General features: G+C 44.5%; 1 protein-coding gene across 1 annotated transcript in view; it reads left to right on the top strand.

The window, feature by feature from the left end:
• LOC124145313 (dynein heavy chain domain-containing protein 1-like) overlaps window positions 1–21,697 on the top strand; it is a 225,660-nt gene that overhangs the window by 112,024 nt on the left and 91,939 nt on the right. Inside the window, exons 63-87 of the mRNA XM_048386779.1 lie at window positions 657–1,002; window positions 1,387–1,533; window positions 3,065–3,157; window positions 3,885–3,911; window positions 4,657–4,764; window positions 5,029–5,174; window positions 5,485–5,578; window positions 7,021–7,163; window positions 7,500–7,595; window positions 8,112–8,283; window positions 8,639–8,806; window positions 9,805–9,962; window positions 10,616–10,825; window positions 11,031–11,201; window positions 13,877–13,972; window positions 15,034–15,179; window positions 16,006–16,276; window positions 16,679–16,801; window positions 17,034–17,829; window positions 18,228–18,393; window positions 18,608–18,795; window positions 19,153–19,338; window positions 20,257–20,441; window positions 20,682–20,994; window positions 21,399–21,643. Of these exons, the coding sequence (XP_048242736.1) occupies window positions 657–1,002; window positions 1,387–1,533; window positions 3,065–3,157; window positions 3,885–3,911; window positions 4,657–4,764; window positions 5,029–5,174; window positions 5,485–5,578; window positions 7,021–7,163; window positions 7,500–7,595; window positions 8,112–8,283; window positions 8,639–8,806; window positions 9,805–9,962; window positions 10,616–10,825; window positions 11,031–11,201; window positions 13,877–13,972; window positions 15,034–15,179; window positions 16,006–16,276; window positions 16,679–16,801; window positions 17,034–17,829; window positions 18,228–18,393; window positions 18,608–18,795; window positions 19,153–19,338; window positions 20,257–20,441; window positions 20,682–20,994; window positions 21,399–21,643 (4,794 nt within the window). The remainder of the gene's footprint in view (window positions 1–656; window positions 1,003–1,386; window positions 1,534–3,064; window positions 3,158–3,884; window positions 3,912–4,656; window positions 4,765–5,028; window positions 5,175–5,484; window positions 5,579–7,020; window positions 7,164–7,499; window positions 7,596–8,111; window positions 8,284–8,638; window positions 8,807–9,804; window positions 9,963–10,615; window positions 10,826–11,030; window positions 11,202–13,876; window positions 13,973–15,033; window positions 15,180–16,005; window positions 16,277–16,678; window positions 16,802–17,033; window positions 17,830–18,227; window positions 18,394–18,607; window positions 18,796–19,152; window positions 19,339–20,256; window positions 20,442–20,681; window positions 20,995–21,398; window positions 21,644–21,697) is intronic.

Genomic DNA, 21,697 nt, shown 5'->3' with positions numbered 1-21,697 from the left:
TAGACAAACTGAAATTTAGGTCGCATTGGCTACCGTTTTAGTCGCAACTTTGAAGCCTGGTTATATAAAGGTAGCCATGTTAAAGCTGGAATATTGCTGACTGTGGCCCAAAACAACATTCACTTCCTTATATTCTTAAACACTCTATAAATGTAACAAGTCTGTATATGTGTATGGAACATTTTTAATTTTTGTTTTGTTGATTTCAAAATGTCAAATTCCACATGCAAGTGTCAGAAACAAGTAGACAAAATCTGTCAGTTATCTCTATCATTACCAGTAGTAGTAATAGTGGTAGTATTCACCACTCCAGTAGTGATCTACTCCAGTAGTAGTAATAGCAGTAGTATTCACCACTCCAGTAGCGATCTACTCCAGTAGTAATAATAGTGGTAGTATTCACCACTCTGGGGGCGATCTACTCCAGTAGTAGTAATAGCGGTAGTATTCACCACTCCAGTAGCGATCTACTCCAGTAGTAGTAATAGTGGTAGTATTCACCACTCCAGTAGCGATCTACTCCAGTAGTAATAATAGTGGTAGTATTCACCACTCCAGGGGCGATCTACTCAAGTAGTAGTAATAGTGGTAGTATTCATCACACCAGGGGCGATCTACTCCAGTAGTAGTAATAGCGGTAGTATTCACCACTCCAGGGGCGATCTACTCCGACAAAAAGAGGTCCTCACTGCACACCTCCACCTGGAACGCCTTCTGACATTGATGATGACCTTGACCCCTATGACGATGAGTCTGGAGATAAGGTGATGATGGGTGTGGACAACACTGGGGAAGATGGGATATCAATGACCAGCATGAGCCTAGGCAGTCAGGTGCAGCAGCAGTCATCCTCCGAGTCACCATCACGAGGATACCAAGGTCAAGGCCAGTCGTCCGAGTCCCCCCAGACGGACTCTACCAGCCAGACAAACTCCTCTGCGCGTGACACATCCATGGATGTGACAACTGAACTCGAGACAACACAAACACACACAGATGGTGGTAAGATAAATATGTTTAAACACATCTAATAGATCTGTAATATTTATGAATATGCCATATTGGAGAAAACATCTCAGTATCATATTGTCTTGCGTATCGTACATCACTGTGTTTAATGGACTTCATTCCCCCCAGCAAATACAACCTTGTAGCATACAATGTGCAGTCCACAACTCCACAGTGATTTTCTTGTTTTCTAAATGTTGGCTGGAGGCAGAAAAAGTGAACCAAGTAAGTCCTAATGTCAGTGTAACTGTACAGTTTGTGACATACAGGGATACTTGCCACAGCAATTTACTGCTATATTTGTATGTTGTTGTTTTTCATGTTTATAACTTATCAATATTGCAGGAAGTAGTGTTGTATTCCACCGGCTTGTTGCAGGGGAGGTAACTGAGACAGAGACAGCAGGTGAGGTTGATCACGGCAGCGCGGAGCATGACGAGGTGACAGACGACTCCGACAACACGGAAGACAGCACTGAGGAGTCGGACATGTCAGATGAGACTAGCACATATGGCACGCCATCAGGTCAGTGTACAGGACTGTTGCTGAAGTGTCGCTCGGCCCTGGTCAATTGGCACTCCGAGCTTGTCATTCAAACACCACTTTGACTCCTAACTCACATATGAGGTGACGTCATATAAAAGCACATTACTGCTTTGGAACATAACATCTGAAGACCTCATGAGGAGGTAGCACTGCGATAGGAGGGCACTGAAACCATCGGACTGAAACTATGAACACCAGCGACATCCTCCAATGCCACAGCCTGAAATAATGACTGATGAAAATGGTATTGGAACGCCAGAAACACCCTTCTATAATAGACTTGAGGGAGCAGTTGCTATGAAGAGCCATAGTCGACGCAACCGCTCTAATTTCAGGTGTGTTGTTGGCCTTGGGAGGGTCTAAACTGGCGGCCGCCTGAAGAATAATTGATTAATTGAAAAACTGTCCTGGGAGTTGATTCTTGGCAATGAAATTCCACCGCAGTTCAAAGTGAACAGCTCCAAGAGCGTCATGCTCAAAACAGACCTGAGTGACTTCTAAGGCATTGAGTTTGCTGACCCACACCGTTGTAGCCAGTGCCAAGAGGAAAACCATTTTCTTAGTAAGGTCATAAAATGATGATGAATGTAGGGGCTCAAACGGAGCCTTCCAGAGTACCTGTGTATAAGCACATTCAGATCCCAGACCGGGGAACTGACCTTGGCTTTCTGATCTTCTTATCGAAAAGAACGCAGCAAAGCTTGTAATTCCAGTGTTTGTCACTCTGCAGTCTTCTGGAATGGCTAGTACGGAATTGATGGAATTGATGATATTGTTGAATCCTTGAGGCGACAATTACAGTGGAGGAAGAGTAAATATTCAGCCAAGAATTGAGGGGAAGTAGATGTGGGATCCTGCCGCTTGTCCATGCAGAAGGATTGAAAGGATTGCCATTTGTCATGGTAAAGACCCCTCGTGGACGGTCAATGAGCCAATGCTATGGCCTTGGCAGCCCATGATGAGTGGCCCTTGGTGCCGAGAGCTCTCTGCAGATGTACCAAGCATGCAAATGTTATCTGTTGGGGAGCCAGGCAGGGTGACCTGAGGTGGGTAGAGCATTATTTTTGACCAACCCGGAAGCTCGTTTCTTGCTAGATCTCTGAAGTCGACAAACCAACTCCTCGCTGGCCACCAGGGTGCAACCAAAATCAGAATTAGGTTCCGAGTGTGCTTGACCATTTGGAGAACCCAGAGAAGGAGAACTGGCGGCGTAAAAGCGTACGTTTTTAGTCCTTCCGAGGGAACGCTGAGGGCATTGACAGCTACTGTTTGAGGATCTGGAACCAGGGAGATGTAGGTCCGCAGTCGAAAGTTCTGGCTGGTGGCAAATAGGTCTATGTTGGAGGACTCGATCTGCTGACAGATCATGTCGAATGCTTCGGAGTGTAGCTTCCATTCTGTCCTTTCATAGTCCCTCTTTCATAGCTAGATAAGTGAGATGTTTTGACATGTTCAGTGTAGGAGGAGTGCTCCTGTATCTATCTAACTGTTACTGTTTGTCCATCTACAGATGTTGGGGAACTGGTGTCGAAGGGCAAAGTTCCGGGTCTGAGACTGACAGCAGCTCAGCGACGGGCCAGCAGAGAGTCGTCCTTCACATCAGGTACGTGATCATGTGATATTGTGTACCTGTATCTCAACATGTACCTCTAACACTGTGTATCCAGCCTCAGCACTAACTCAATCACATGTGTGTCCCCAGGAATCACAGAAACGTTAACTTTGTAGGAGTGTACAGTGGTGTCAAATCTTGTAAAGATAGCAGCAATTGTTTCCAGTAGTAAATTTCCAAAAATATAAAACCTCAGAGTGTAACAAATCCATGAGAGGCTGTTGACTGATTTAAGTATAAATGAATAAAGTAAAAAACAAATATCTAAGAATGCTCTTATGAAAATATTCCTAATATACCTTTAGTTTGTATTTTATACTGGTGGTCAGTCAGCATAAAGTACATATGACAATATATATAAGCAGTCAACATGGATCTTTCTAAAGCAGTTTGCATGATAGATATACATACACTTGTATGAACATGGGCCGGAGCAACATTCTTCATAAATAAAGATCAAGCTCATATTTTTAGTTAACACTTTTATTTCGAGTTGATGGTTCATGACATTATTCTCAAGTCAAGCCTGACAACTGTTTCAATATTTGCCTCCTGTGGCTGGCAAAGCATATCCATTAAAAAGTCCTGAATAAATAGACAAGAAGATCTTGTAAAGATTCCACTGAGGAGGCAGTGAACAAAGCCCCCATCCCTTATAGCACCATAGATGTTATTAACTGCATGCCACAGTATCTAACCACCTGACTTGCCCACACAGCGCAGGACAGGCAGCAGCAGCCTCCAGGTGAGTAGCCACTCCTTCACTCACTACCTCCTGTGCAAACTCTGCTCATACAGGATGGGTTGCTTCTCTGGAATCACAGTCAGATCCAGAATAGCAGCAATTCATGTTTTTGACAAAGTGAAGCTTAGTTGTCGCTGTTGCTCTTCTCTCATGAGTGCTTTCTCTTCTGGTTATTTCACTCTTGTTTGGGGTTTTGTATCATATTCTTGGGTTAGACTTGCATAGTTATGGATCTTTCTTTTTAATCAAACAGTCTGACAGTATAGCTGTTATTGCACCTTTGTAATTTGTTTTGTTGTTGTAAACTGTTGACTATGTCATGTGACTATAAACTTAATTAATTTCAGTCAAACTGAGTCAGAGTTTATAATATGCTAGTGTTACAGATTATTTTAGAGTTGTGCACTAAACAACATCTCAAATTTGTGTTGCATTTACTAACCTTGTTGAAACCACACATTATGTGATCTCACATTCCATGGAGACATATTGCAAGGATCTAGACGACACTGGGAGCCCGGCTACAGAGAGTTGCTGTTGATAGGGATTGGGGGCTTAACATATTACAAAGTTCCGGTACATGTCAGATGGTTGGAATATATGTTTTGTGTATGATTAGCATACAACTGTCAAGCAATAATGTGGACAAATTTGGAACAAGGAGACATTTGCCTGGTTCAGCCTCCTGTAGTGTGAGTTCACCTAACTAAGATGTTGTGTTTTGCACCCACCTTGTCTCTGCTAGAACTGGGTAGGATCAGCCCGGATCACGAGCACCCAGATGGCCCTGCACCCCAGCCGGAAACAAGAAGTGATCCCATGGGACAGGTGACCTCCGGGAGGTCCAGCGTTGGTAGGTTGCACTGTCACTCACTGTATGAATGTTCACCACTAATTCTGTTCACATTCCGATATTGCATATTCTCCGTCACCTGGACTGTCAGGTAGTCCAGTTGTACCTGATTTCTAGGAGACTTTCACAATGAATTTCTGTTTTAAAGAGAAAGTTTGTAGCAGTTTTAGAAGATGGAAAGAAATGTTGGCCTGAAACTGTGCCTGTTTTTTAGTGAGTTATTAATGAAGATCTGATCTCCCAGTCCTTCTTTCATCTAAGCAGGCAGTGTGACAGGGGGCCGCACGCCAAGTCTCCGGAGGCAGGTGTCCCGGACTGGCATCACCAAGAGAGGGGTCACCTTTAAGGCGGGGCTCATTGCAGACAAGGAATATGAAGCATTCTATGGGGCTCTCATGTCCCTGGAGGAGGTGAGTGTTGTGAATAGGGCTAGACTTGGGGAATGGGCAGTCAAGACTTTCAAAACCCACTTTGGTTTGACTGCGAAAATGATGTGTATGTTAATACAGCAGTCAGTCACTCTTTAACGACAAATTCTAAGGCACGGTCGAACCAGAATTAATTCCTATTAATGACCACACCATCTTAAAGCCATGGCCTAAATTATCAGAGCCGATTTATTCTTCTACTGATGTAATAGCAAAAAGAACCTGACAATCTTTGAGAGTAATGTAAATAAGTAGAAATTCTATTAGTATTGTTTCATGTGACATGTTTCAGATTAAGGGCGGCTGCAGCAACGTCACCGATTTCATCTTCAGCAAGTTCTTCATGTCGTGTCACACAGAAGCTCAGGGCCAGCCTGTGGAGAAAGGTACAGGACTTGATCTATTATGTTTTACTTCAATCAAAATAGCAAACAAAAAATGTTTCATAGTTATTGGCACATCGTTGTTTAACTCAAATAGGTTACATATTCAGCTCAGTGTAATCAGCCTTTCTGTCAGCTGTCATATTCTGTAGACAGATATTGTTTTAGTTTTGGTCAAAACTTGATATGTGCAAGCCTATAGTTCCCCTGTGTCTGAAACAGTTTGTCTGATTTGTACAAGCCTATAGTTCCCCTGTGTCTGAAACATTTTGTCTGATTTGTACATGCCTATAGTTCCCCTGTGTCTGAAACAGTTTGTCTGATTTGTACAAGCCTATAGTTCCCCTGTGTCTGAAACAGTTTGTCTGATTTGTACAAGCCTATAGTTCCCCTGTATCTGAAACAGTTTGTCTGATTTGTACAAGCCTATAGTTCCCCTGTGTCTGAAACAGTTTGTGTAATTTATGCAAGCCTATAGTTCCCCTGTGTCTGAAACAAGTGCATGTCCCATGCTCCATGAAAGCTGTTGCTGTGTACAAGTGCATGTCCCATGCTCCATGAAAGCTGTTGATGTGTACAAGCGCATGTCCCATGCTCCATGAAAGCTGTTGCTGTGTACAAGAGCATGTCCCATGCTCCATGAAAGCTGTTGATGTGTACAAGCGCATGTCCCATGCTCCATGAAAGCTGTTGCTGTGTACAAGCGCATGTCCCATGCTCCATGAAAGCTGTTGATGTGTACAAGCGCATGTCCCATGCTCCATGAAAGCTGTTGCTGTGTACAAGAGCATGTCCCATGCTCCATGAAAGCTGTTGCTGTGTACAAGAGCATGTCCCATGCTCCATGAAATCTGTTGCTGTGTACAAGCGCATGTCCCATGCTCCATGAAAGCTGTTGCTGTGTACAAGCGCATGTCCCATGCTCCATGAAAGCTGTTGATGTGTACAAGCCAATGTCCCATGCTCCATGAAAGCTGTTGATGTGTACAAGCGCATGTCCCATGCTCCATGAAAGCTGTTGCTGTGTACAAGAGCATGTCCCATGCTCCATGAAAGCTGTTGATGTGTACAAGTGTATGTCCCATGCTCCATGAAAGCTGTTGCTGTGTACAAGTGTATGTCCCATGCTCCATGAAAGCTGTTGCTGTGTACAAGCCAATGTCCCATGCTCCATGAAAGCTGTTGCTGTGTACAAGTGCATGTCCCATGCTCCATGAAAGCTGTTGATGTGTACAAGCGCATGTCCCATGCTCCATGAAAGCTGTTGCTGTGTACAAGAGCATGTCCCATGCTCCATGAAAGCTGTTGATGTGTACAAGCCAATGTCCCATGCTCCATGAAAGCTGTTGCTGTGTACAAGCGCATGTCCCATGCTCCATGAAAGCTGTTGATGTGTACAAGCCAATGTCCCATGCTCAATGAACGCTGTTGCTGTATATGTGCAGGGTATATGGAGAGTACAGAAGAGGGTCTGAGAGAGGCCCTGGCCACCTGTCTGGCGGAGTACAACACAGGAACTTGGCAGAGACTCGAGGTGGTGTTCTTCACTGAGGCCATCAACCATGCTGCCAGACTCAGCCGGATACTGGTGAGAACATTCATTACCCTACAGATATATAGTATAATATTGCAGCTATATCATGGTGACCTGTGTAGGTCATCAGGCAAGTCAGTGATTAGTAGCATGAACAATCCATGCCATTGATTAGGATGACAGCTGTCAGAAAGAATGGGGTGATAGGGTCCACTGTGACTCTCCATGGGGTTGATGTCATACAGAGAGTGTCACAACTTCATGCCGATGTCTCCTTTCATTCAGAATAGAGGCCAAGTATTTGTTGTAATATTTCATAGTGAGACCTAACATAAAATTCCATTACTCACATTATGGTTCTTTTATGAATCCATGTTAATGTACTTTCAGGCGCACCCTGGCGGCCACGGCCTACTGCTAGGCATGAGCTACTGTACTGGGAGAGCCACACTGGCCAGACTGGCTGCCTACATTGCACACTGCAAGGTAAGGATGATTAAACAGGCACTGATGTATTGTATGTTGGATTCCTTTTACCTTGTTATGTTTATTATTAGAGACAACAGGTGGAGACAGTTCTGTATTGAGTATGAGTTTGACGTACCAGACACAAGGCCATGTCATCAAGTGGCTGCTTACACTCCATGGTACTCTGACCAAGACTTGAACCCGGTTGATTGTTCACCCCAACACCACACATCTACTGTGAAGAAATATGCAATGTCAATCTCCTGATTTTCTTTACCTGAACAAATGGCAAAACGATGGCAAATTAGTTGAATTATGAAAGTGTTTCTGATTAAATAGCAAAGTTTGTTGTCTCCTGAATTTCTTTTCGGACCAGTAATTGTCCTGGTTTTGTTGACCAAAAACTTTTTTATCAAACAGTTCAAATTTTCATATATTCAATCAGGTTATAACACATTCCAGCAGTAGTACGAGATGGTTTGGCAAAGATAATGCAGTAAGACATGTGTTGAACATCATCATGTGACTTCCCAGGTGTACGAGCCGAAGCCCCAGACAGACCGGGGGTACAACCTGACCATCGTGAGGGAGCACATCAAGCGCTCCTGCCAGCACGCCGGGGTGGTGGGGAAACCTGCAGTGCTGCTGATCCACGAGGATCTGGGCACCGCCTGTCTCCAGGACATCAGCACCCTCATGGCAGAAGGTGGGCCACGGTGTCAGCAGGAGTTCCTGTCTCTTTCTGAACATTGCATTGTCACTCATCCTTGAGTGTCCTATGACGAATACCGAAGACCTGTTCATTAGGAATGTTTCAATTTGAGCCTGTTAAAAATGACATGTAACCCTAAAAATTGCTGTCCAATTAAATTACAGGCGTATATTATGTAAGAGACTGATGTCACTTTTCTAATGAAGGTATGGGTCTTGAATATTTATCATAGTTGAATGGCGATATTTGATGTTAGCTTGTTATCCAGCATGATGTGTAGGGTAATTATGCTTGATTATCTGATGTTCTATTTACTATATCAGACTAACCGAAGTGTTGTGTGTGCCAGGAACATCTCCGGGACTGTACTCAGATGCTGAGGTTCAGAAGATAGTCAGCCAGATGATGCCGGGGGGTGTACAGACCAAGAGGGTCGATAAGATTGAGCAGGCGTTTGATCGCTACATCAAGAGGATCAAACAGAATCTACACATCATTGTCTGTCTCAACTACAAGGGTGAGATAAGGCGCTCTGTATAGCTTCACTGAAGAATGGACTAAATTTGGCAATCAATTTTGTGGTCAATACCACTTTCTCTCTCACCTGACTGAAAATCAAGTGAACTTTATACATTGTTGATGACTCCGCTGAAACTACAAGGCCTACGTAGCTGAAACTGTGTACAAATGATATCTCTAAAAAGTGCTCACAGAATTCTGATCCGACTCCAAACAAGGCAGCCATATGTTTTCCCCTGACCTTCACCTAACCCCATTTTCTGGTGTCACTGTCATGTTTTGACATCAGCTCTGAAACAACGGAAACTGAAAGTTCTTTGAAACTTTGTAAGAAAGATCCCAGTTGTGGTGTCTCTAAGCATTTAACTAAAAAGTCAAATCTAAATTTTGACATGGCCGCCATTATTTCTTCATAATTCAAGTGAACTGCAAAGCCTTGTGGCTGTATTTTGTAAATTGCTGGGTCAGACTTATCACATATTTCATGTTATGTATTGATTCCCAAACGGCTATGCTTGTCCTATTTAGAGACTAAATGGATTGGTGATTTGGTTGACAGCAGATCAACGTACCTCAACCCCATGGATCTTTGCTCATATAATCAATCACTGGATTGTCTGTTGTCATATAGCTGGAATATTGCTGAATGCAGCATTAAACATTCAAAACAAACTCTTAACTTTACTCCAATCAAATGCTGAATATGACGTTTTGAGCACATATTTCTGTCAATATTATCAGTGATAATGCCTGAAAATTCCTCACTGTGGTGTAAAAACAAACCATCCATTTTCCAAACATGACATCCATCGTAAACCAGTCTCATACAGCATTAACTTCAACATGATTCTAGGGGCGGTGGGAAGACCCGGGTTCGATGGGTACAATGTGTGAAGGCCATTTCTGGTGTCCCCCGCTGTGATATTGCTGGAATATTGCTAAAAGCGGCGTTAAACCTCACTCACTCACTCAACATGATTCTCCATGCGCCTCTAGGGAACAGCTACTCCACTGACTTCCACTCCCTGCATGAGAAAGTGAACAGGTACCCGGGGCTCCTGAAGCACTGTGTCAGTATCGACCTGTTCCTCCCCTGGTCCTACCAAGCCTTCACAACCGTCGCCTGGTCGTGGCTGGAGGACGAGAAATCAAAGGTAACTTGTGACCAGTACTCATTGACCTTGTGATAGTCCTTGACCTTGTGGTGGTCCTTGACCATAAGATAGTCTTTGACCTTATGCTAGTCACTGACCTTGTGGTAGGTAGTCATTGAATATTCTTTGACCTTAGGGTAGTCATTAACTTTGTGGTAGTCTTTGACATTGTGGTCATCCTTGACCTTGTGGTGGTCAATGAATAGTCCTTGACCTTGTGGTAACCATTGACCTTTGGTGTAGACATCATTGACCTTGTGGTAGTCATTTACTTTGTGACTCCAAGCAGCATCAAGACATAGGCTCTGTATGGAGGTCTTTGGAAATTGAAGCTATTGTTTCGCTGAAAATAAAGATTTGTTATTTAGAAATGGTGTAACTGAGATGTAAATGATCTCTGTGCTTTTTGTTCTATGTGGTCATCCAACCGTGTCTTCTTTCCTAGGCATGTTAGGAATTATCTTTTTATTGTAACTGATGGTAGGAGTTATGTTAAAATAAAAATAATCATTTTTTAGATTTTCACTCCCTGAAAACCTCGATGAATTTAGGAAGTGAACCCATTAATACATTGCAAAATAAGCTGAAGTTTCAGAAAATCATTAAGGTGGCTGTGTAAAAGTTTGGTTACAATACAACATATTTTCTCTCAGATCGTCATTCCATGGAACCCAGCTCGACGCGAGGAGCAAATTACAATGGCAAGTAATGCCATGGCCTACATCCACCTCTCGGCCAAGTCAGCGGTGGAAAGACACTTCTGTCACCAGAGGGAGCCACTCAGGTTCTACACGCCGCTCACCTTCATGGAGTTTGTTCATCTCTTCAAGGTTGTTGCAGCTTATGTCGTCAAACGAGAGCGGGTGGGTACCCAAAGGAACGCTGAAATTGTAATGTCATGCCAAAAACTTGTGGGTGGTGAATATGCTTCCCAGTGAACAAAGAATACCAAGGACCAGAGTAATGATGTCATTCCCTTTGAGGCTGCCTATTGTGCTGTGGACTTTTCAGTTGTTCATGTGGTCGTTCATGAGGTGTTGTCTTGAACATAGTAGTTGTGTGTTTCAGGTGAATATTGTAAAGTATGAGAAGGCCCTGGGGAAGATAGACGAGGCGTTTGGCAGCATCGCAGAGTACAAGCGTGAAGTGTCGGACCTCACACCACAACACAAGTTGTCTATGGAGACCATCCGTGAGTTGGTGGAGCAGGTGGAACAGCACAAGGAGGAATACATACAGGTGGGTGGAGGATACATACAGGTGGGTGGAGGATACATACAGGTGGGTGGAGGATACATACAGGTGGGTGGAGGATACATACAGGTGGGTGGAGGGTACTTACAGGTGGGTGGAGGATACATACAGGTGGGTGGAGGGTACATACAGGTGGGTGGAGGGTACATACAGGTGGGTGGAGGATACATACAGGTGGGTGGAGGATACATACAGGTGGGTGGAGGGTACATACAGGTCGGTGGATGGTACATACAGGTGAGTGGAGGGTACATACAGGTGGGTGGAGGATACATACAGGTGGGTGGAGGATACATACAGGTGGGTGGAGGGTACATACAGGTGGGTGGAGGATACATACAAGTGGGTGGAGGATACATACAGGTGGGTGGAGGATACATACAGGTGGGTGGAGGATACATACAGGTGGGTGGAGGATACATACAGGTGGGTGGAGGGTACATACAGGTGGGTGGAGGGTACATACAAGTGGGTGGAGGGTACATACAGGTGGGTGGAGGATACATACAGGTGGGTGGAGGATACATACAGGTGGGTGGAGGGTACATACAAGTGGGTGGAGGGTACATACAGGTGGGTGGAGGATACATACAGGTGGGTGGAGGGTACATACAGGTGGGTGGAGGGTACATACAAGTGGGTGGAGGGTACATACAGGTGGGTGGAGGATACATACAGGTGGGTGGAGGGTACATACAGGTGGGTGGAGGGTACATACAGGTGGGTGGAGGATACATACAGGTGGGTGGAGGATACATACAGGTGGGTGGAGGGTACATACAGGTGGGTGGAGGGTACATACAGGTGGGTGGAGGATACATACAGGTGGGTGGAGGATACATACAGGTGGGTGGAGGATACATACAGGTGGGTGGAGGGTACATACAAGTGGGTGGAGGGTACTTACAGGTAGATGGAGGGTACATACCGGTAGATGGAGGGTACATACAGGTAGATGGAGGGTACATACAGGTGGGTGGAGGATACATACAGGTGGGTGGAGGATACATACAGGTGGGTGGAGGGTACATACAAGTGGGTGGAGGGTACTTACAGGTAGATGGAGGGTACATACAGGTACATACAGGTAGATGGAGGGTACATACAGGTGGGTGGAGGGTACATCCAGGAGGGTGGAGGGTACATACAAGTGGGTGGAGGGTACATACAGGTAGATGGAGGGTACATACAGGTACATACAGGTAGATGGAGGGTACATACAGGTACATACAGGTAGATGGAGGGTACATACAGGTAGGTGGAGGGTACATCCAGGAGGGTGGAGGGTACTTACAGGTGGGTGGAGGGTACATACGGGTTGGGTGAGGGTACATACAGGTTGGGTGAGGGTATATCCAGGTGTGGTGAGGGTACATACAGGTCGGTGGATGGTACATACAGGTGAGTGGAGGGTACATACAGGTCGGTGGATGGTACATACAGGTGAGTGGAGGGTACTTACAGGTGGGTGGAGGGTACTTACAGGTGGGTGGAGGGTACATCCAGGTAGGTGGAGGGTACATACAGGTGGGTGGAGGGTACATACAGGGGGGGTGAGGGTACATACAGGTGAGTGGAAGGTACATACAGGTAGGTGGAAGGTACATACAGGTAGGTGGAGGGTACATACAGGTAGGTGGAGGGTACATACAGGTGTAGTGAGGGTACATCCAAGTTGGTTGAGGGTACATACAGGTAGATGGAGGGTACATACAGGTAGGTGGAGGGTACATACAGGTGGTTGGAAGGTACATACAGGTGGTTGGAGGGTACTTACAGGTAGGTGGAGGGTACATACAGGTGTAGTGAGGGTACATCCAGGTTGGTTGAGGGTACATCCAGGTAGATGGAGGGTACATACAGGTGGGGCGAGGGTACATACAGGTGGGTGGAGGGTGCTTACAGGTAGGTGGAGGGTACATACAGGTGGTTGGAGGGTACATACAGGTAGATGGAGGGTACATACAGGTAGGTGGAGGGTACATACAGGTGGTTGGAAGGTACATACAGGTGGTTGGAGGGTACATACAGGTGGGTTGAGGGTACATACAGGTAGATGGAGGGTACATACAGGTGGGTGGATGGTACATACAGGTAGGTGGAGGGTACATACAGGTGGGTGGATGGTACATACAGGTGGGTAGTACCAGCAGTGGACATAGGTCACGTGGTACCAAATAGTCCGAGCATAGGACACAATTGTCAAGGCACCACAATTTGCTGTGTATACTGCAAAGTGGTAAACATCTGAGTTGATTTGTGCTCTCCTTCCATTCATGCTATGATTTTGCTGAAATATTGTTCAAAGTGGTGTTAAAACCAACTCACTCAGTACAAGCCATCTTGTATATAATTTTACAGTAATTCGCCGATCAGATTGACAGATTTTACGGTGATGAACCATGCAAACATCATTAGATCAAATACAAGGTGACCCTATCCAAGTTACTATTGTAATGATATGTCAATATAAATACACATTCATTACCTAGAGGATATCATTCCATAGTTCATATCGATTATCTTAAGAATCTTAAACGTCATGTTTCTAATTGAGGATCATTGAGATACTACAATTTGACAAAAGTAACTTCTATGACATTTATCACTGAGTGTACAGTACAGCATGTCTTGATTGTGTGACGCTGACGATGTTGCAGTCCCTGGACAAGTGCAAGGAGCAGGAGGAGGAGATCATGTCACTGCAGGGCCCGCTGGAGACCATGAGGAGGTCCGCACAGACAGAGTTTGACAAGGTCAGTTCCCTCCCATGCCACACCGAGGGAGACAAGAGGAGGTAGGATAAGCAGGCTCGAATGTCAAACTGTCATGTTCCAGTGGTCGCTACTAGCCATGTTTCCTTCTCACGCTTACAAGTTATTTTACTTCTCACATGTTTGAAGTTCACAGGAATCACTAAAATGTGCAAACAAAGCATGATTTTACCAACTTCAAGAGAAAATCTGTGAGCATTTCCTTATCCCTGTGTCAAAGACTTGCTCATGTTCAAGTATTAACAAAATGCTTCCTGAACACATTGTAGCCTGACTTTTACACATGCATGTGTTGAAATGAAGAGATCACTTGTTTAATAAACATACAGCTGTAATTCACATCGTATAATACCAAAGCATGTGCTTATGTACTGCGGGAACAAGTTTCATTAACAGATATTTAAAACTCTCAACATCGCTGGGCTAATTCAAGACATTGCTTATAGACATGATAGATCACTGAGAGGAGCTTATGCACACTCGATGACCCCCAACAACCCTGTTGCTGACGGCTGACGTCACATGGCATTGTTTCACTGATGGATCTTGTAACAAAATTCCGCAAAATATGTCAAAGGGTATTGTGACATGATTGTAAACTTTGTGGTGTTGGGTCCCGTTTCACAAGGCGATCGTAGCGCATCGACACTCGTACATCTATGTATATATAGGAATTATGAATAACCGTAGTACTACAATAGCTTTGTGGAACGGATCCCTGTATTCTGAAGCTGGGCCCTTGTATGGTATTGTATTAATACTAAAATATTAAAAGTGTCAACTTTTGATGGGTTTGAAATATTACTCAATTGTATTATGCTATGGATTGCATTGTAGTCTGCCTATTCACATATGTCAGTGAAATTCTGAAACAAGTTATTAACGGCAAGTAATAAATAAAATACTAAACTCACTACTCTTCTATACCAATTTTATGAACCTCGTGAATCTTGCTCGTCAGATACCCGAATTATTCATTTGTTTCTTTAATTGGTATTACATGGGAGGTCGTTTAGTGTTGTATATGTGTGTGTATGCTACAGGTGAACCCCAGCTACCAGGCGGCCCAGGCTGCTCTGTGTGCCCTCAGCAAGAATGACATTGATGAACTCAAGAGTTATCGGGAACCACCTGATGTCATCAAGTTTGTCATCAACGCACTCTGCCTGCTCTTTAGGAAAAAACACGAGTGAGTAGCTTTGGTTGGTTGGTTTGTTGTTTAACACCACACTCAGCAATATTCCAGCTGTATGACGGCAGTCTGTAAATAATCGAGTCTGGACCAGACAATCCAGTGATTAATATCATGAGCATCGATCCACGCAATTGGGATCAATGACATGCATCAACAGAGTCAGCAAGCCTGACCACCCGATCCCGTTAGTCACCTATTACGACAAGCATAGTTGTCTTTTACGGTAAGCATGGGTTGCTGAAGACCTATTCTACCCCGGAATCTTCACGGGTCGAGTAGCTTTGGTAGCTAGCCTTGTTAGCGTTGATACAGACATAGGAGACATATTGTGTTCTTGTTGTCTTCACATGTGCATTTTAGTAATCACTGACCAGAACGTGTAGACAAAGTAAATGACAAATGTCTGCTATGATATGATGGCAGGTAAATCAGCTTGTTGCTCCTAGAATTGTGTCAAACACAACGTCTTCTTAGTTCAGACCAATGTCATGTCTTGGATCCAACCAGAATTGAGCAGAAATTTTAGTAAAGAGTTGTTGTTTTTTAAATTAGCCTTACCCTGACAACATTTTTTAATTTGGTATATTGCCAAGGAACATTTGGAAAACAAAAAGGAAACTCGGTTGCCCTAAGTATCCTTTTTATGTCAGTGGGATGGATAGCCTAGTGGTTAAAGTGTTGGGTCATTAAAGACTGGGTATTCTTAAAGACATGGGATATTCTTGCTCTTCCCCAGCAGGGAATGGCTGGGTTATTGTTAAACCCTACTTCTCACTGGCTAGTACTACCGTATTGTGAAACATAGACCTGCCTGTTGCAGCTGGGAGGAGGGCAAGCTGCTGCTGATCCGAGACAACTTCCTGCAGGAGCTCATCTTTTATGACAAGGACCATGTCCCAGATGACATTTTCAAAGATCTGCGCTTCTTCATCGAGCACCCCTTGTTTGTGCCAGTAAATGTGACAAAAGTGAGCAAAGCTGGTGAATCCATTTGCTTGTGGGTACATGCTGTGTATCGTTACTCGGCCATTCATCGCAGCATGCAACCTCATCTCCATAACCTCCATGTTGCTGAAGAGCGCTTTACAAAGGTTAGTGTGGCGGTCAATATTGATAAATGTTTTGCATGTTCAAGGCCTAAACAAACGAACATTCTGGCAGATACCTCCAATATGTATTGGAAGGCAAAATGTTTTTATCAACACCTTTCCAATCAATTACATGTTCATTGCCAATTGAAAATTCACAGTGATCCATACCATCTATCTGGATTTAAAATTGTTACCAGATTAAAATAAAGAAGTATGCCCGAGTGAATGTTGAAGTGGACACATTCTGTCCTAGAATCCACAAATGTCATTAGAGCACATACGAGAATGCCTGTTTAAATGTTGCTGAAACATATTCTGTCCTGGAGCAGAAGTTTCAGTAGCCTATCATTGAGATACAGTCCATGAGTTGAGAGTAGCTGTTCATGGTATGAACTGTTTCAGGCCCAAGCTCGACTGGGCCATCTGCGTGTGGAGGCCAACAGAATCAAGTCAGGCCTGGAGAGGAAGATCACGCTGCACAGAGCTGCCCTCAAGAAGGCCAAGACCATCGAGAAACACATCATGGTGAGCTTGGACGTGGCACTAACAACTTCAGCTCCATTTAGACATCTGTTGTTGAGGACTTTCAATGTGCAAACAATTTGACATAAGCAATGTCTACATGTTCAGTAATAATAGGCAGAAAAAACATTTAATGTTCATTGCACATTACTTTGATTAATGACTGTTTATAATGATGTTTTTCAAAGTACCAGTGACAGGACAGACTTATCAATGCCGACTGTTTCCTCCCCAGGGTATAGAGAAGAAGATAGCCCGAGCCAGCAACCTGATGGAGAACATGTCTATGCAGCACTTCCTGTGGCGATCTGAGCTGAAGAAGGCAAAGCGACATGTGCGCTCTGCTCCAGGGGATGCCCTGATTACTGCTGCCTGTGTGTGCTACCATGGCCCCCTAGATGACAAGTACCGCTCTGAGCTGATGGAGGACTGGCTGAGTCGGTGTCGTCAGGGAACGTTTGATGCCACATCCTTCCATGATCGCGATCCATACTCTGTCACAGCACGTCTGGAGTTCCTTCTCCAGTCAAGTCACAACATCCGCCATGTCAGCAGTCTCAGCGACTTCTCAGACTCAGACAGCATCAGCAGTGACATCACTGCCACCTTCACTACAACACCACAGGTGCGGACGTTCAAATACATGCCAGCCGTGTATGACAGTAGCAAGTACTACAAGTCAGAACTCAAGAAACAGGACACTATGGAGTCTGTGGTTCCTAACATTGAGTTTGATGATTCTGATGATGAGGAGGAACAGAGCCCCCTGTTGACCAGGTCCAGCTACACGCTGCAAGACATCCTCAGTGACTTTGATGAGTTGAGTGGGTGGCGAATGACAAACCTGCCAACAGACCTGCACAGCGTGCAGAACGCCCTCCTCATGAGGGTCAGTTGCTACAAGCGCAAGCACTGCTGGCCACTGCTGGTGGATCCCGACAACCAGGCCGAGATGTGGGTCAAGGTGCTGCAGAGGACCAGGATGTTGTTCGGGGAGGCGGACTCGGTCGAGGGAGACAACTACATGGATGGTCAGTTGCCTTTGATACAGCCCTATTAAATGACTTAGGAATATAACCATGACTGACAAGCCATTCAAAGCCAGATAGGACACAGATGTTTATTAATACAAATACAGGGGCAGATCCAGGATTTTTAACAAGATGGCATCAATTTATGAATACTTCTGAATCTGTGTGTATTTCAATACCAGAGGTATTATTTTCACATACTTCCATGGGGGTATGTAGGGGATGTTTTAACCTGATGGAAATATTGCTACACTATCTGTTTGGTTCAATGAACAATTTCAGAATAAACTGCTGTGCTTCTTTTAAAACCTGATTTGTACCATGGTACAGCCTGATGGGAAGTGTGATTGTGTTTATCTGATTCCAGCATCCATTAGGTGTGTATTTGTCTGTGACAGGTATGCCCATAGAAGCAGCATTTGAGTCAGCTGCAGACACTTCAGAGGACTCCAGCGGACAGATGGAGCCACCACCGAGTCGAGGGACAGCCTTGACCTTCTCTGATGTCACAGAGTTCACACTACCTGACACGTCCACTGTCTACACAGCAAGGACTCAGAACAGGTATTTTCATTTGGTATTATTTGGTGAGATTTGGATCAACATAGTCGTCACACACAGATACATTTTGTACATAATCTAGATCCCCCAGTCAAGGTCGCACATGAGAAACATTGCTCTGATTGGCTTACATGTGTGGATCAGTCTATTGTTATCTGTGAAGGGTAGGACTGATATTACTGATTGACTGTGAGGATGCCTGTTGTGTTGTTGGCAGTGCGGGATGGCAGTCACACGGGACGGGCGACAGCGAGGAACTCCGCCCGGTCACCTCGGTCACCAACAGCTGGGAGACATTCAGTCTACAGGCCGACAACTCCATCGACCATCCTGAACACAATCTGTGGATCATCGAAGCGGATGACCCTCACCTCAACAGTCGACTCATCAATGCTATTGTGCATGGTGAGTAGAGGACCTAGGGCAGGCTGCTGTACTGTGACCTATAGACAGGAATAATGATGTCATCTGATCTAGAAAAATGATCTACTATGGCCCCCCAAACAGCCCTGTTACAAGTAATTTCAAGGTGTTCCCTTGAGGTCCACTAAGGCAATTTAAACATCTGAGATGGGAATATTGTTGATGAGGCATTGTGAATATCAGATGTCAGGGAATACGACCATGGTATATGGCTTAGCAGTCGCTGTTTCTTATCCCTGCCAGCCCTGCTTCCAAGTTTACCTTTAATGTCAACCTTTAATTTCCTTCTTCTCCCTCAGTGAGATTGTGTTGCATGACACCATGCTATCTGTTTGACAGGCGTGACTGTGCTGGTGACCCACCTGGAGAGGAAGCCACTTGACCCTCTGTTCCGTGGACTGCTGCTCAAACACTTCTATGTGGACAAGGATGGCAACAAGGTGGTCCGTGTGGGCGACATGATCTTCAACTACCATCCAAACTTCTGTCTGTATCTCAGTACAACTGTTCCTCTTTTCCTGAAAGGTAGGCTCATTTCATTGAACCCTAGGGGGCACAAGTGACCTGGTTGTCGGATGTGCAACAATTTGTTTGTGCTGAGCTGCATCCCAATGTCATCCAAGAGTCCTAAGAAACCCAGATTTCACCCTGATAATAAATCTTGGTTTGTCAACACTATAAACCTCTCCGAAGGTCAGACTTGTATCCCTTTTGGCTTTCCTTCTGAGAATGAATGATTGGGTAAAATAGAATGCTAATATCAGAATTTTACTCAATAATCAATCAATTTTAATCTATCAATGATATTGGTGAAATTGTTTAAGTAAATCTCAATGGACACACTCTACTAAGCTTTGTTCCAATTGTTCCATTGTGTTTACTGGCCATTGTTCCATTGTGTTTGCTGGCCATTGTTCCATTGTGTTCACTGGTTGTTCCATTGTGTTCACTGGCCATTGTTCCATTGTGTTTGCTGGCCATTGTTCCATTGTGTTCACTTGTCGTTCCGTTGTGTTCACTGGTCATTGTTCCATTGTTTGTGAAGAGGCCCATAGCAATGTGACACCACGTGAACAGAATGTTGAAAATAATTAAAGATGACATCATCCATTGTTTATGATGTTATAAACAGTTTTATGTGAACCTTTTCGAACAACAGTCTGTGTCTCCACTTGCAACCTATGAATTACGAAATATCTGTCCCAAGTGCCTGAACCTTAAAAACAATTCACCAGGGCTAAAAGACTTACAACATTAATTCCCTGGGGACAGATATTCTGTAGTTTCTCCTAGGTGATAGTTTATTCCCTAAATACTAATTCCAGGCATGACATTTGTTTCACAAAAATTGGTCCATGTGACAAGTGTTTCTGTGGTAAGCTAAGTAAAGCAAAGCCATTTCTTGTTTGAAATCCATGTTGTAAACATTTCCTTGTGTTGAAGGGGATGGCCTGCACAGCTTCCCAGTCCATCGTCTGTGCTGCATCAACATGGCCGTCAGTGATGAAGCCATTATCAATCGTCTCTTGTTTGAGACCATGAAGATAGAACGCAAGGAGTATGAAGGCCAGAAGCGCTCCAATGAAAATGACATCATTCTGCACAGACAGCAGCTGGCCAAGGAACATGTGAGTTTCACAGGGATCATTTTCTTTAGAAGTACCCACCAAATTATCCTAATTTTGTTGACTTAATAATATATATGACAAAGAATTTGACATAAGGTGACTCGGTGTTGCCAAATTAAAACAAATTAGGTGTAGTTGTCCCCCTTGAAATTGGTTCAAGATGGCTGACAAGATATTTATTAACATCCCCACATTCCTGTTGTTTCCACTAATCAATGGTTTACACTCTCATCCTGACAGGAAGCTATACGAGAGAAGACATTGAACCTAGATGGCCCCCTGCTGGAAGACAAGACTATGCTGGATTCCCTCCTGGCCTGCCAGAGTAACGTGGAGAAGAACAGGATCATCCTGGAGGAAACCCGCTACATGGGAGACCACCTGGAGGGCAAGTTTGCCGAGTACATCCCGATGATGCGTCAGTCGACGATGATCTACAACACCCTGCAGAAGATGAGCGTCCTCCACTCCTGCTACTACATCCCCTTCTACAAGTTCGTGGACATCTTCTCCTCGATGATCAGGAGCCGGGACCGCGGGAAGGGCAGTCACGGTATGGACATACGTCTTCCCTCTCCAGGCTGCAGGGAGTCCGTATGTGAGGGAGATGTGTGATGGTTATGCCTGCTAATGCATGCAGGTTCTGAAAATATTGAAACAAGGACAGTGGAAAAGATCAAAGACTCACTGTCTCTATGACAAATAGGTCGTCACCTCCTGATGGAAACCCTATGTGAAATGTGGATGTTTTACATTTTCTCTTCGAGGAAAATCAAATTAAACTCTGTACTGTGAGTCCAACAGTAGTCCAGTCCACCTTTCAAATGTGTTCATGTACTGAGACCCAGGACTCTACTGTTGTGCTACAAATGCCATGAAACTATGTTAAGATGTGGAATTTACAAAACTCATAGGGCTAAGGTCCCTCTGTGAACCCATAAATCTCTTCTGTTTCAGGTGATCCGAGAGTTCGAGCACTGGAGCTGTCAAATGCGACGATGTCTGAGATATTTCACCACGCATCCATGATGATGTTTGAGCAGCACTACAACCTGCTGTGCCTGCTGGTGTCTCTGGAGAGGATGCTGCGGGCAAGGAAAGCCTCGAGCAAGGAGATCAGTCTCTTCATCAACGGATTTGAAAAGTTTGGCTTGGATGAACACAGTCTGGCTGCACAGAAACCATCTTGGATTGCTGATAAGGTTTGTCACTAATGCCATCAAGACTGCTTTTGTCTTGATGTTTTGCAAGATTTT

The sequence above is a fragment of the Haliotis rufescens genome, unplaced genomic scaffold, assembly GCF_023055435.1.
Source record: "Haliotis rufescens isolate VD_foot unplaced genomic scaffold, xgHalRufe1.0.p SCAF_10, whole genome shotgun sequence".
NCBI classification, from domain to species: Eukaryota; Metazoa; Mollusca; class Gastropoda; order Lepetellida; family Haliotidae; genus Haliotis; species Haliotis rufescens.
This window is presented reverse-complemented; position numbering and strand designations above follow the sequence as displayed.